Source organism: Ambystoma mexicanum, chromosome 9, assembly GCF_040938575.1.
Source record: "Ambystoma mexicanum isolate Mex_15411 chromosome 9, UKY_AmexF1_1, whole genome shotgun sequence".
NCBI lineage: Eukaryota > Metazoa > Chordata > Amphibia > Caudata > Ambystomatidae > Ambystoma > Ambystoma mexicanum.
This window is the reverse complement of record NC_090931.1, coordinates 952,856,227-952,872,749: the sequence shown is the minus strand read 5'-3', so window position 1 is coordinate 952,872,749 and position 16,523 is coordinate 952,856,227. Positions and strand designations below refer to the sequence as shown.

General features: G+C 45.4%; 1 protein-coding gene across 2 annotated transcripts in view; it reads right to left on the bottom strand.

The window, feature by feature from the left end:
* Positions 1-16,523, bottom strand: part of CHN1 (chimerin 1) — a 452,576-nt gene that overhangs the window by 73,588 nt on the left and 362,465 nt on the right. For both annotated transcript variants that reach the window (XM_069616144.1, XM_069616145.1), the window contains one exon: positions 5,747-5,831. In XM_069616144.1, coding sequence (XP_069472245.1) covers positions 5,747-5,831 — 85 coding nt within the window. The remainder of the gene's footprint in view (positions 1-5,746; positions 5,832-16,523) is intronic.

The window sequence follows — 16,523 nt, the reverse complement described above, 5'->3', positions numbered from 1 at the left end:
TCTCCATCCATGCAGATAGCAAAAAGAGGGTTACTGCTTAAGTTATCTCCCCAATGAATGTTGTGGCACAGAAATCCATAGCGGCATAGCACAATGTAATATTTCCCCTACAGAGGAGTATAACCCCCTTTTTCATCAACATTTGTAATGGGGACAGAAAAGTAGGACATTAACCATTGTTTCCCCTTAGTCATGATGCCACATGTGGAAACTCCTGGCCATTAGTCCATACTCTTGAAACACTTGTGTATAGGCGCGTTACAAATGCCATATCTTATCATATCATACTCCATTTCACAGTCTGCATCACAGAGGAAGGAAGGTTGCCCAACTGGAACTGCGAGAATAGCTTTCTTGCCACCGTGGGGATATCCATGACTAAGTACTCTCCCAATTCCCACCTAACCCTATGAGCCATGTGCCAGGACATTATGAAGCAATTGCAGCCGAGTACAAGGGTATCATTCCTTCTTAGACCCCAGAATGCATCCCTCCGTCCATCCCCTCAACAAAACCCCAGGGATAGAAGGGGGGGGGGAGATACTCATAAAATGAGGCCCAAATGACTCTGGCTTATCCTAACTCACGCCAGCCATGGGATGCTCATGTGGCTTTCCAAACCGAGTGGCTTTATGAACGCCAGCCACCGGATTTGTCCGAAACCTCAACCAATATGCAGTGGCTGAACATGTACCACAATCAGCAGCTGGGCAAAACGCAGCTTCGAAACAAAGGAGACCAGAAGGAGTCCCCACCTGGGTATAAAAAGGAAAAGTGGAAAGCATTATAGCAACATCTCCCCACATTTCTGCACCATGTGCCAATACCGGCACAGACTTCATCTGGAGCCTGCTCGGGAGAACCCCCTACGGCCGAACCCCCTTTCCAATCTTTGCACCCGACCCGCAGGTTGACAAACTTTTCTTTACCTGTGGGCCCCACCTCAGACTTTCTTGGAAGCAGACTCCCAGGTAGTCAAATGTGTGCCATTAAATGGCGAATCTCTCTCAATGGTGCTTCACTCTTCCCACCACCATTGCTGGGTTTTCCCTTCATTAACAACGAGGACCTTCTAACTGCATTATGAGGCAATATAGTCCTTAGCCTTCACAGAGGGGGATAATGACCTTTCTCAGTGGGCAGCTGTAGTTCCAGGAAGGAATCCAGAGGCAGCCATAGCCCCGAGGGCAACGGTAAACGAGAGGAGCCAACTCCTGGTCCCACCCCTAGTGGCAGTGTGCATCCCTGAAAACTACTGTCGCCTGTTTATCAAAATGATCATCAGTGTCTCTTATTTGCAGACAAGAAGGAGCCACAGAACATCCAAAAGTCCTGAAGGGGCAGAAACCGCCAAACCAACAAAATGAAAACAGAGAGCCTCTGGGAAAAAAGCCAGCGCCAAGCAGGGGAGAGGGGGAGAAAGAGAAGTGAGAAAGAGGGGAGGGGAAGAGATTGAGAGAAAGAGGAAATGTGGGGGGAGACAGGTGGGGGAGAGAAGGAAGGTGGGGAGTGGGAGAGATGGGTAGAGAGCCGCCAGGGAAAGGCCCAAGCCCGCAGAGCATCCAGAGACATTGCAGTGCTGCCAGGAAGCAGCAATGGGAATATGCACACAAAACTGCCCTCCTAGACTACCAGGAACTAAAAGAGGCATGAACCCTCTTTCCCCAAGAACATATGACGTCATTCCAGCAAACCAGGGACAGAAACCACTTCGTGGAGACCCTTTCAAAGAATTCCTAAGCACATAAACATCCTGAGGAGTGGAGAGCAGTACAGATTGGTTAGAGAAAAGTGATCATTTCCGAAAGGCGGGAGGGTCACATAAGAGAAGAACAGGAAGTGTGCATTTTTCGGGTGAGGTCAGAGGTGGAGGGTGACCAAGAGATCAGCAGGAGGAAGTGAAAAGCAGCGACTAGTGGATGAGACTGTAAAAGCAAGCGAGATATTGGCTTAGAAGTAAAAGGGATTTGCAATCTGAGTGAGATGGGGAAGATCGTGTTAGGAGTGAATATAAAGTGGCCGGTACGGAGTTAAATGTTAAAGGTATATGTACCGCGCACCGTCAACAACAGAATTGGTCCCCAGGCGCTCAGGCGGATCTGCAAACGATAAAGGTGGGATGGGTTAGTAGGTTGAAGAAGGGAGTAGGATAGTGAGAGAAGTGGTGTGCTGTTGGCAGCTTCAACTCAGTATACACCGGGTGCTGAGCTTTGGTGCAGGTATCGGAGTCAGTCCACGTGTGCTGTTGTTCCGGTTTATGTGTTGTTGCAGTGTTGTGAAGTGCGTGCGGTTTGTTGTGCGAGAGATGGTTGTGTGAGTTTTTGAGTGAGATAAGCATGCAGAGTTTGAGTTTATTGGTTAGTGGGTTACCTGATCTTTACCAATGCTAGTACTCGCGGTTCTGGGGAGAGTGGCACTTCGAGTGGAAGAACAGTGTGCGAGTATCTTGGAGGGAGGAGTGTAGTAGTGGGATTAATAATCCAGCAGTGGGAGGGGGGTAGTGGTGAGACGAGGAGGATTGTAGTGGGAGGAGGAGGTTAGTACTCTATAGAGAGGGGTAGTAGTGGAGTGGGATCAGTGCGAACATCAAATGGTGGAGGCGGTGTCTAGGAGTGAAACATAAGTGGGACAGAGGACTGGTCGGAGGAGTAAGTCGGTGGGAGGTGTAGTAAGAGTAGTAAAGAGGAGCTGAGAGGGTATGGTTTATATATGATATGGCATTCATAACGCACCTATACACAAGGGTTAGCCTTAATACCACAGAGTAAGTGCACAGCAAGTTTCCAAACTCCAATTAGAACACTAACCTTTGGAAGAGAGGAGAGAGGAGAGAGGAGAGAGGAGAGAGAGTGAAAAGAGTGAAAAGAGAAGAGAGAGAGAGAGAGAGAGAGAGGGAGGGGGAAAGAAGTGGGGAGAGAGAGAGGGGGAGAGAACGAGAGAGCGCCCTAGGCTCTTCAAATCAAATAAAACTCCTTGAACTGTTTTCTGTGCCCTCTATGGCAATTACTTGCAGAAGGCTCTCAGTAATCTATGCATAAACAACTCGGTGTGGGAAATTAGAACAGCATCTGCAAAAAACTAAATGGGTACATCCTGATCTGCCACCCTAGGTGCATCTAGATTCTGGCTAGATGAATGAACAATCCTCCAAGTGTGGGGGCCAAAATGCATCCCTGCCTAACCCCTCCTTCCCCACCAGAGAAACTGTTCTCTCAATCCCTCAATGAACTCTGGCTGTATTTCCTTCATTGAGAACCTCTGGAAGAGTCCTGCTGTTGATTTCGTCAAAGACTGCTTTTAAATATATGAAAATAAGGAAAAGGGAGGACTGCTTACGGATGATTTTTTTTATATTGCATCAAGTAAAGGCTCCAGTACTGTGGGTGTGGTACTGCACTTAGGCCAGCCCTAAATCATGCCTGGGACCGCTGAAAGCTGTTTCGTCCTCTAGGCAGCCTTGTATTCTGCCCAAGAATAGTTGGTCGAGGATTTTTCCTTAACAGCCGAGTGGCAAAATGAAACCGTAATGTCCTGGGTTGTCTGCCCCCCTTCTTAAAAATGGGTATCATTTCAGAGGATTTCCATGAAAGTAGTACCTTCCCAATTTCAAAAACCCCTTTACAGCCCTCAAAAGACTTGGTGCCCAAAGGTCCTCTGTGTGCTTATAGAGGTTGAGTGGAATCCTATGCGGACCTCGGCCTTAGTCCCTTTCTGGCCCCAAATTGAACCAATGACCTCAATGACTGTAAAATCTTATAATCAGCGCTTGCCGGTGTACCCGAGTTCAGAGATCCACTTCCTTATGCCCGCCAATCAAGATGCAATTAGTTAGCTTCAGCTGATTTTTGACACTATGCTCCTGGTGTAAAAGGTTCATCAAGCAGTCTGGTGAATTTGAATTCATTTAACAAAGATGGGTTGACAACATGTTAATGTCTACGATCTTCATTATGTAGACGGTCAAAGCATTTCACCCAGTGGTAACAGCAGCGGTTGCCGGTTTGTAGAATTCTGCCGGCTGGTAGTCATGTTTGCAGTCACTCTGGATACATTTCATATAACAGAAGGTACATTGGGGCTGAGCAGAGGTCTATGATGGTGGCAAAACGTCTGCACTACCTGACCGTTCTACATGGTTACAACCTCATTTTGGTTGCTGTACATTTGGTCAACACTTTCCCCGACCACGGTCAATCTCCCCTTCTTTTTTATGCTATGGAGGGTACCTCATGCCTCCTCTATACCGCTCCACTTCCCAACCCTTACCAATAATAAACCACAACGCGCACAGATATATATAAGCATATACCAAAATATACATACGTATGTATGTATGTATGCCTTGATCAAAAGGGGTTGATCACAATTATAAAGATCAAAACATTGGGCCTCATTACGAGTCCGGCAGTAACCGAGGTGTAAAACTGCCTGGTTATCGCCGGACTTGTATTACCATTCCGCCTCCGTGATTCCCGGAATTACCGGGGCATTACAACCCCGGTGATCTGGGAATTCCGGAGGCGGAATGGTGTAAATCCCCATTCCCATTGAGCCCCATAGGACTCAATGGGAATGGGGATCATGGAAACACTGGCACCATCTTGTGATGGTGCCGGTGTTTCCTCGTCCGCCTGCAGGCGGGCGGTGTTAAAGCCGCCAGGTCAGACCTGGCGGGATTGACGCCTCCGCCTGCAGGAGTCGTGATCACCCGGTATGGAAACAACGGTGGTGGCGGGTTTACGGCCACCGTGGTTTCCATACCGGGTGAGTTGTAATGATAGACTCTGTCTTTGTAATCATGGCATGCTGTCCCTGACAGAAAGGACAGATACGTGGGTGTGCTCCAGCTGAATGTGTCCTGTTCACAAAGTGTTATTTTGGCATTGGCAGAGAGATAATCAACACTTCTCACGATTAGAACAGTTTTAAGTCCTGAGCTGGTCTAATTCTGGGTGGTGTTCGGGGGTTGCCCCACTCCCAAATATCTGCCATGATGCCAGGGAGGAAGTCCAGATATCCCTGGGAATCGAGGCGTTTTGGGGTGGGGGGGCGGGACAGCACACATCCCCTCCTCTGCCCATTTGCATGTAGTCTTCCAACTGGCAAAATGAAACTGCTGAGCGAGAAGTGGCCCACTAGGACTACTAGACAACTTTTCAGAATCCAGCTGCACTGAGCTTTCTGCCAGGTCGGGAGAAAAAACATCCACTGTAACCATAGTCAACAAAATAATTAGAAACACTTGTATAAAGGCAGTTGCTAGAACAGCAAGGACATACAACAAATATATTGTTTCTATATTGGTATTTGATGGCAAGTAAACAAGCAAATTCCCTATTTTGTTCGGACACCTCTGAATTGTACAAAGAAAACACTCGCTGCTTAAAGGATTACATGCTATGCAATTAAAGTAAAACTTACTACTGAGTATGCAGAAGAACTATGGATAAGGCTAAGACTACATATAGTAAGTACTACAAAAACATGTTTTACATCAATACAAAAAGGAGAAAAACTAGATTCAAAAGTCATATGAATTTAAGCAATAAAAATAGGCCAAAATGAATATTTATGTATATCAAAACGTGTAGAGCAGCAACCCTCCAGTTATAGGTTTGACCACTATGTGTGAGACATTTACGCTAAACTGAAAGGGGCTGGTAGAAAAAAAAAACTTGTTGCAATAATGTATCGTTGCACATTTGGGTAGGAGAATGCCGACATGAGAAAAACAGCATAGACTTACCTGCGCATTTCACTCCCTGAGCAATTAAGCCCCACATGAAATTGGCACAGTACTCACACCAGTGAGGACCCCTGAACGTGTGCACCTGTAATATAACAATAAAACAATTACCACACACTAGATACTGCAGAATTTGAAAATGCATATAATACATATTGGCTCATACCAATATGCTGACTGTTTTTCATCTGTCTGAACTACCATGATTTTACGAATGTTTGATTTATGGAATCATGAAAGGTGTCTCGGACCATGGGCGGTTTAGAAGTGATTAAGCATAGTGCCTGGTCCAACAAATCACCTTTGCCTTTTTCCAGCACTTGAGCACAGTACTTCGCGCGCAGGCATTAAAGGCATGTTAGTACGAGAAGAAAATAGGGAGTGAAGAGACAGAGCACCTCTCTTGCTTGTGGTTTAGAGTAGAAAAACATACAATTGGGCAAATCAACGGGCCATTCGGCCCAGGCGCCCTGGACATACCAAAGCCCTGGATTACCCCCTGGACAGTTTCTGGAGTAATGGTGATGTTGTGTAGCCGATCATTGGTAAAAAATAAATCGGCCTGGTTCTCAACGGCTGACCTCGGAGGCGGGGCATAAAGCAAAATGCACTACCGCGTCCTCCTCCGAGATAGCATTCAACAGCAGTTTGTCGGAAGTCTGTTAATAAGTCTCCAGGGGTAGTACTGACTGGGGTCTTGATCCAAAGACCTAACGCCCCCAAAGCTGAAACGTGCTCCGTGCCGGTGCTGTGATTTTGCAGAAAAGGCCCCTCCTCTGGGTAGGAGCACCAACAAGTGACTCAAGGTACAAGGCCAACAAAGCAGAGATTCAAGCAGGTAATGCACACTCCACACACTGCGTCGCACACCTTAATACCATCTTGTCTGTCTCCTGATTCTGGCTTACCACAATAGACTATTACTGCACACATTTACACACATACACACACTAACACATGGGCACATTCACGTTTACACTCGCCCATCTGCATTCTCAAGTTAGTGTCCTGGATTACTGGCTGCATGAATTGTTTGCCGTAGTTTGCTGACCCAATGTATGAACTATTATCCCTCGTTTAATCGTTGCCCCACTATATGAACTGTATGCGCTGTTGCTCCACTTTATGTTGCTCCGTAGCACTGTATGCATTTCTTGCTCCTGGTGAATGTATTGATCTACTTTCACTGGTGCCCGAGTGTATTTTGCTACTTGGCATCTTGGATTGTTTCCTCATGGTAGAAATGTTTTGCAACAACACTTATACTATCTTCAAGCCCAAGCACACTATTGGAGCCAAACAATGCCACTTCCACACTGTAATTTAAAATCCCTCCCTACAAACAAACAGAACTCCACATCTAACTTCCATACAACCCCCCCCGGCCAATGCACCCGAGCACGAAAGGCACAAGACTCCCATCTGGACACAAATGGCCAGCCGCTCAACACAGAACCCCTAGAAGTAGACCCACACACAGTACCCAGGTACTGCCACAGTAGCAATGCTACCTTGCGGTTTCCCTCGCTCCCCATCAACTAACGCATTCCTCCTGGTTTCACAGCTGGCCGAACACCGAGAGACCATGCCAATTGCACCACGCGCAGCACAAGTCCTAGCAACATAACATCCATTAAAGACATTAACCCTCAGTTTGCACAAAGGAATCTGATGCAATATCTTGCTGGGAAGTGGTTGTGCTCCACTTATGCCTTCATGCAGAATGTTCCAGGTGGGCAGAAGTAGCAATGCAGTTCAAGCTCTTATGCCTGGCCCTTACAATGCTCTTCCGCTGCCTATCCAACTTTTCACTGATCTCAACACTTTTAGGGAGCATTTGAAGACCTCGTCTATTCACTAAGTAACTTGCCAAACTGAACAGCTACGGTATAATGTGAGGAGACCATTGCTGTTAATTTATGAACATCTCCGATGGCAGCATCTTCAAAGCTAGTAAAGCAAAACATGCGAAACCTTGTATTTTGCATATTAATCTGTGAATATCTGTCAGGCACTTCTCTCACTATATAATGTAGGGAGGGACTGCTTCCTATTGGTGATGCGCCTAGTGCTCACGAGACTAGGAGGCACATGCACACATTCATTAAACACGCGGCCCTGAAAATGGCCTAGAAAGCGCAACAGCCCTCTGTTGAAGGCCGTAGCAAAGAGGCAGGCAAACAAGCCAAAGGTTCTTGGACATGCGTGACAAGCCTCCACGTGTGTGTGTGTGCATACACACCGTGTTGGGATCATGCATACATTATTAGGATCATGCATGTTAGGCCTGTGTGCTTGCTATCAGATCAGAGAAATAGGTGACGGCAGCAGTTGTGTAGGCTTTTGTAGATTGTGTAGTTGTGTAGATTTTTCTAAGTGGCTTCATTGGTCCTATCCTTTGCACAAGACGACATGATCGCAGTAGTTAATCTATACATATGTTGTATGATTCTGACTAGGTTTACACTGGACCATGTCAGGTCCTTAAAGAGGTCATGAAAATAACAAATGGCAGAAGACAGGCTAAACTTATTACACTTGCTCTTTGCTCAGGTCTCTTGAGTACTTGCTAAGATTCTTTCTGCACATCTTCATTCATTAGACCAGTTTATGTTCTCTACCAACAGCTGTTTCTGCCATGGGATTGGGAGGTACGGTCGCAGTAGAATTCATGACATTATTTGGCACGAATTTGTTTGTAAATATGTTTGGGGGGTGTTAGGCAGAAACCTGTGCAGTTCCCTTAGGGACCACTGCAAAAGATTTAAGACTACAGGTGTTTGGCAGTAAACCCACTTGGTAGCAGTCTGTACCACACAGATTCACTTGGTAGCTGTGGCTGAGCAGTCAGACTTCCCTCAAGAAGAGTTAGGCAGTATACAGAGCATACAAAATAGGTACAGAAATACAGTAGCACAAGCAAACACTGACCAGAGCTTGGGTGTAAAAGTATATACTTATTTAACACATTTATAAAACACACTAGCACTAAATTGGTAAGATAAGTTGAAAACACAATCACTATTATCATATGTACATCCCTGATTACTTGTTGGACAAGTCTTAGTTAACACCACTTATTTCCAGACAGAGGTGAGCGCTTAATGTTCGATGGCACTCCAACAAGTTAGATAAAAAGGGAGGGGAAAGCAGAATTATGGAAGCATACACACTAAACACTTTTTAAAGACCCACAGCAAGTTAGGAAGGCACATTCTACTGGAGAGCAAGGAAGTTTAGGCGCCAGGTCCACTTTTAAGGGGGCCAGGCGGAAGATGCCCAAGATCAGTCAGTTACACAAAGTCTTCGAGGTTTGTGGAGGTAGTTCGAAAAAGGTTTAGTTCAGTGCAGAAAAGTTAGCTAAGGTGTCCCCGGCTATCCCAGGTTCGAGAGACTAGGATTTAATACACCACGTTCAAACGGTTGCAAGGGAAGCCAGGCGGAACACGGTACCTTAAATTGAGAGGATCCTCCAGCGGGGGCAGTTGTTCCTGGCAGCGGGTGCAAGTCGCAGCGTCGTCCGGAGGAAGAGAAGATCTCATCGTGGAGGAAGGATGAAGGTCGTTGCACTGCAAGGGAAGAAACCAGCCGCAGAGTTCTCCGGTACAAAGGTACTACCCTTTCGGTTCGCGGTAGTGGTGAAAACGTGGTATCCTGGTTGCCGGGGTGCTTGGCACAGGCAAGGCGGCCATGAGATGCTCCAGGAAGGCGAAAAGAAGGTAGACTGGTTATCCCCACCAGTCGAAGGAAGAAGACTCTCCAGGCTGGAGATCTCCTCTGTCGTTGGGAAAAGTGGTGAGACGGTTCAGCAGGGCTCCAACGGTGGTGTCGTCATTGCAGGCCGGCTCAGCTTCTCCCTCCTCGGATTCTTAGGTGCTGTGGCGACTTCTGAAGTTCCAGTCCCCAAAGCCCTGCTTTTATGCAGCACACCCCCATCCACTCAGCCGAGCTGTCAATCAAACATGCTAAGTGGTGAGCCGGCCTGCTCACCACTTGGGCCAATCACACAAGAGTGCGACTTGAGTTACCAAGGTAACTCAGTCCAGGGTGCCTAAACCCCCTCCCACACCCCCTGTGCTACCCAGACAGAGTGGCACCACTTTTGGAGGCTTCTGTGTTGAAGCCTGCCAAAAAGTGGAACAAAGGGCTCGACTTGGGTTGGAGTCACAGAAGAGAACACAAACGCCATTTTAGAATAGAGTTCTGGCAAAAAATACCAACCGGTGAATTAATATTAAATAAATAAACCGGTGGTATGTTCGAGGCTATAAGAATTAAATAATTAAAGTTGGTAGCCTCGAACAATGGGAAAATCCCATAGAGATATATTCGCGGTCGAATATAAAAAGTGGTATCCACTGCCACCAGCCAAAACTCGTTCAGGGGGGACGGAGACGTGCCCCCTTGAACAACAGACCCCGGGGCAATCGAATTGCCCCGACCAGTACGTCCACAATATGATGGTTTGTACTGGTTTCTGTTCATAATTTGGGACTAGCAAAGCCAATGGTGACTTTACATGCCCTGGGAGACAGTAGTCAGTCCCATGGTATGGAGTCTATGTTGGGGGGCGCTACGACACCCCTGGGTTACGGCACGGAGGGTGCTGTGTAACCCACATCAAAAAACACATGAGACCCTATGGAGTAAAAGACCCCATAGCCCATAAAACACATGGAAAGTTAAGGGAACACCTAAAATCATGTCTAAGAGTGGGAGCAAAAGAATCTCACTTAGCAGGAGAGAAAAAAATAAACCCCAAAAATCCAGCAAAGCTATTGGGGGACTCACGAGGTTTGGGAAATTAGCCTTACAGAGAATTATCCCTAACAGGGGGGTGGGAGGAATTCATGTAAATAAATATTTGGGGTAGTCAGGGGTTGCGGGGCTGGCGGGGTCTCCAACCCGCTCTCCTAAACCTCCCCCCTTCCCGTCATATATTTGCGGCCAAATAAGAAAAGAACATTGACGAATGTGAAGAAATTAACGCGTCCAAACCACCTAGAACCCAAGTACATAGTGTGGTGGCGGGCAGCAAACGCCCTGTTTATCATGGTGGCGGTAAGAGACTGTAGGCACAGTTAAGACATGCCCTTGACAAATTTCACGCTTAGACATTCACCACAAAAAAAACACAACTTTCATAACATGCCACTACTGCAACATTTCTACTGCCGGAGTCACAGCAGCTAATGTTGAAAAAAGGGGGTTTCTTTTTGTTAGTTTTAAAGAGCACTAAGCCCAGCCCCAAATTACATTGTTGATTCAGATTTCAGAACTAAGGTACATCGTTCACTAGTCCCTAATCGCGCGTCACTGTCGGCATTTGCATCCATTTCAGGGTGTTTTGGCGATTATTTTCACTTTCTAAGTAGATTAATCTGTAATTACTTCAGAGTGGCTTTGGCCCGTGGCTACTAGCAATTACGGGAGACCCCTCAATGTTGGAGGCACTTGGGCTGCCTTTTCTGCATTTTAAGTGGCCCCAGCGGCAAGGCGGTGATATCAGGCGATTGCTGCAAGATGGACGCCGGCAACAATTCTTCATTTCCAATCACTGCGCACGGCAGCCTGACTAATAAGACCCGGAGGTCATGTAAACAATGGCGCCACCCCTGCCAGGAAAATGAGCCTATGCGTGAATCATGGCAACAACGTACTGGTGTCTGGACGTATGTCACCCTCCTTTATTCTCGGATTAGATTTTCACTTTAGTTATTTTTAAGTATTGCACAATGGGAAACGAATAACTGCTTCACCCCCGCGGGCTATTTATGTCCTGCAGCTTGAGGGCCCTGTCTGACTGACTGAAGGGGTGTCCCGCTATCTAGGACTGTCAGGCCAACGGGAAATTAAAAGAGCGAGACAAACTGACGAGGACAGAAACCGAGGGTTAAGCATTAGATGTAACCTCATTTTTTAAATAGAGACATTCTAAAATTGTATTGGCCAATGGAGGGCTAAATTACGACAATATGGGGAGGCGACAGGCGCAAATAATACCACACTATAGGAGGGCCCCTTTCCTACCTTTTACTCTTCCTACTGTAGAACCCAGTGCAACAATGGAAAAAGCACTTGCCGTGATGGAAAAGGCACATGGGTGCCATACCTGCCCCTGTGAATCAACATTATGCAGCAGGTATTAAAGCACATTGAACAAATCAGACCATGGGAGGGTGTAAAAATGTCTTGCATGGTTGAGTGGTTTACAGCGCTAATATTTTTCCTTTGAAGACCATGCTCCGCAAATAAGGGAGAAGGCCATGACCATTGGCCGCTATTCTATCCTTGGAAGAACCAAGCCATAATGAACAGTGGGCATGGCCACAGATCATGCCTGATAGCCTGTGGGTTCACAGTGACGCCATGCCGAGCTGGCACATTGGGTAGCTTGGTGGTTTCAGGGGCAGGGATGAAGACCCCACTGCAGTGAAAGTAGACATTGGTTGGCTGGGGATTGGGGTGCCACCATAGGCCACACCAAGTATGCACTATATCTACAATACTACAGATCATCAAAACACTGGTTGAAAGGGACATTATGGTGAAGTTTCACATTGAAAAACCCACAGAAATTCAATAAAAACGTTCTTTAAGGGACATTATGGTTGAAACCCCAAAAACGTATGGTTTCCAAAGTTTCCCCAGGTCAGAGCCATCATCCGATATGGTTTCTGCCAGCTGCGTATTCTAGGCTGCATCTTACCTTACTTAATATTTACACACAGGGCTATGGCCCTAATTTTTGTAGTACTATTAAAACTACACTATGGAAACGGCCCCTCTCTGCGACTCCCAGATTACCTAAGAAGGAAACTTCAAAAAGAGTTCAAAATGTAGGCGCAAGACTACTTCTCAGAATGCAGCGATTTGAACATATCACGCCAACATTACGTTTTCTCCACTGGCTACCCCATCAAAAAAAGGGTTAATTTAAAAATCCTGTGCATCGCCCATCGTTTATAGTACAGGTAGGAGTGGTGGGGGGCTTCCTCCTTCAGAAGTCAGTTTCAGCACTACACTCTTTCAGTTCAGCTCATGAAACTGTGGAACACCTCTATGCCTGGAAGAGACCCATTAACCACCTAGCTTTCAGTGAACAGCTCAAGACGTGGACTTTCAACCAACCACCTTGAAAGAAATTAAAAACAACAACCAACTCTGCACCAGAAACCTCGGCTAATTTACAAGCAATTTTCTTAACTCTAACATATGTGAGAAACCAATTGGATTCATGTATCCTCTGCCACGTGATACTGGTCCACACCTTAAACTCAGTGAAATCTACAACTAAGCGCCAGGAATTGACAACAGCCTCACTCCCCTCATCACTCAACTAACAGGCCAGGAGGATAGATCAGGGACAACAAGTTTGTCTTGGAAACCAGACAACTCAGAGCAACACAGGTTCGAATCCTGGTCCCCGCGCTTAGAGACTGGTCTCCAGTATTAAGCGTTTTACAAAAAGATTAATTAACTACTAAAATCTTGCATCCTTACACCTCCTACACTTCAAACTACCTCCAGGTCGAGTGTACTGAATAGATTCAGACCCTTTCCATCTGCTATCAACCACCATGCCGCCGTTTTGTTCCGTGGGCTGCCCATATGGCTACCCTGCCTGCTTGGTACCAAATACACAGATTTTCATATCGGCACACAGTTAATCGTGTACCTCCGACCTGCATCAATCAACCAAAGGCTTTTGCATCTGCCTTCGCGCCACGTGCAGAGTGGTCAACATTATTGATAGACGAGTGCTATCTGAGACAACTTTTCATTAAATTAACGATACTACCTGCACCACTACCATCATACAGCAGCCATTATTCTGCCACCATTCTGCACAGCGCAGCACGCCATTGATGCCAACGCACATATTTCCTTAAATCCCAGGATTTGAGCAATGAAACATAGTTACAGAAAAAGAGGAGCAGAACCCCAAACTGGTTTGGGTCATTTCTTAATGTAATGAAAGGAGCAGCACACAAAATATGCACGCTTACAAATGTAAAAATTAAACAGAAGGCCCGATTTCCCAGATAATCATTACTTGGACAGAGGTCATGAGAATTGCAGAGCAGTAGCTGAGTTATGGTTGTTTTACAATGGTGTAGTTTTGGTGCCTTCGAAACTGTTGAATTTTTGGGGTTTCGTTGCTTTGTGTTGCCACCACAATGTCCATTTATGAACGTTTTTGACTGAATATCTATGACTTTGTGATGAGAAACTTGGCCATACTGTTGGATGTCATTTGATGATTCTTTAGAATCCTCTGTGAGTGGCAACTCTGATAATCAGACAGCTTCTCTCTGATATCACTCAGTGAGGAAAAACAAGATTTGAACGTTTTAAAGTGACCATGTATAACAAAGTGAAGTCTGCAAACATGGCAAACGCAAACGTTAAGGTAGAAAAACGTACTCCAAAAGGTAACAAAGTGTACAGTGTGCAAATGCTAGAATGCCAACAAAAAGGTCCAATCACGTATAAGCTATTTCCCTAATTTAAGAAAAGTCTAACCCACTGCAAATTAATGCAAAACACTGAAGACTTGTCATTAATTACTGTGTTCGTTTTCTTATGAGGTTTAGTCTTTGTGCTCTGTGATTCTATAAGTTGTATCCTTTTATCTTTGTAATTAGCATTTTCTTATTGTGTATATGTTTATAGCCGGTACACCACTCTGATGCACTTTTTCCATGTTTGCGCTTAATAAAAAAAAAGATTACACTCATAACACTGCAAATTAGCAGACTACAACAAACTGCATACACAACACGAACAGTACAATAGCACGCCCCTAAAACACTACACTCAAGCACAGCAGTACACTCCAAACACTGCATGGCGATAGAATACAACTGTATAAACTACAACCCACCGCACCATACTAGAACTCCACAGAACGCTTCTGCCCCACCACACGTTACACTGTACTGCTAAAATACTGCACCAAACCACACAGGTTTGCAAACGACTGACACAGCAACACAAAACTTCATTACTTCGACACTCTGTAACCCATTAAAATATGCACAAAACATGTTACCCCATTACAACGCCACTGTAGGTAGCACACCACTGTACAACACTATGCTATCAGAGTAAAACACAACTCACACTTAATACACAAATACTGCAAAATAATTCTTTCAATGCTTTGCATCACAATACACTATAGTGTAAACCGGAACTACACATACAGCAATGTACTAAATCACCATACCACGACTCCACTATGCAATACAATGCTACGAACACCACACTAAACATAAGCATTCCATCTACCATGGGCATCATTTTATAGGGGGATAAGGGTGTTTGTAGCCGCCCCCAACCTTTGTTACACACCCAGTGGTGTATTTAGGTTTTCTGCTGCACTAGGCCCAAATCGGTGCATGCACCTCCGGCCCACCCCAACTTTACTCCACATCTGCCAGACTCTGCATCTTCACCAAACTCCGCCCCTTCAGGACACTATGTCTATGTTTCACCCAACTCCGCCTTTTCATCCCCATTTTGACTCCATAACATTACAAGGACATTTTAAGGTTGGATAGATTAGAAGGTTATTGCTTCCTCTATTAATTCAAGTCGGTCATCTTCCATGTTATTTTAGTTGAACATGTTTTCAGATCTCTGCTGCTCAAGATTTGGATAAGGCAGTGTGTTCTACAGTTGAGTGCCCTAAAGGTAATTGTTATGGCGAATTGTCTACCTTCGGTTAAGTCCAAAAACAACCTTTTAGAGGAAGTTAAAAGAACATAAGTTATCTGCCAACTGAACAGAAGTGAGAGAACGTTGGAATGAGGAATTTTGGTTTCAATGCGAATATCTGGTTTCTCGCACAACTTGCCTGCTGTCCCTCTATGGGAAGCACCTAGACTGGTCTGTAATATTAATGCAACATAACTACATTTCTGTATCCAGTCTTGTCAAATGGTAAAGTTTACATATGAAATATATGCAAGTGGCACAGGAATATCTTATTAGAATGTTGAATAAAAAGAACAACCCCTCATCAAGGATACAGCTCTGGTGTTAGCAGGGGGGCAAAATGGAAATAAGGCAAGTTACCTGCTGCAGCCGATGTACCTCCACAATCCCTTGGGCTGGAACGCCATGGAAACATGGCAAAATCACAAGTGAAATTTGTAAACTCTGCCTGGGCATAAACACCTCAGTTAAGACAGTTGGAGAAGGTTCTTTGAATCTTTGCTGTGCATTCTCACAGTGGAATAATGGATAAGGGACATTAATGTGTGGGAAGCAACAGCATCCCTCGTAGCTGCACAATGCAAGCACCTTTCATAACAAATGAAGTGGTACATGCAGTTTACCTCATTGCGGTTTGTGCAATTGTTCGAAACACCCAACACTCCAAGAGTAAAATTAAGCAATGGATCGGGCGTTCCAACACAATATTACCTTTATGGGTGTGGTTTACGCTACGGGTCTTGCCACCTTACATTTAAGGCAATTTAATATGTTTGTTCACCCCGTAGAGTTGGTTGGACTGTACAGTACATAGGAAAATTTTGAGATGTGTGGGTATAATCTCGGGAGGATAGCTCAGGGGCAACGTGCTCGCCTTGGAATCAAGACACGGAGAAACACAGGTTCAATCCCCGGGTCCACGCTTAGAAACCTCTGGGTATTAAGCGCGTTATAAATAATCTATCATATAGATATAGATGTCCTGCTCTCATTTAAAGTACTGCTTCACAGTAAAAGTCCTACCTTGTATTTAAAATATAATTAATGTAAAGAT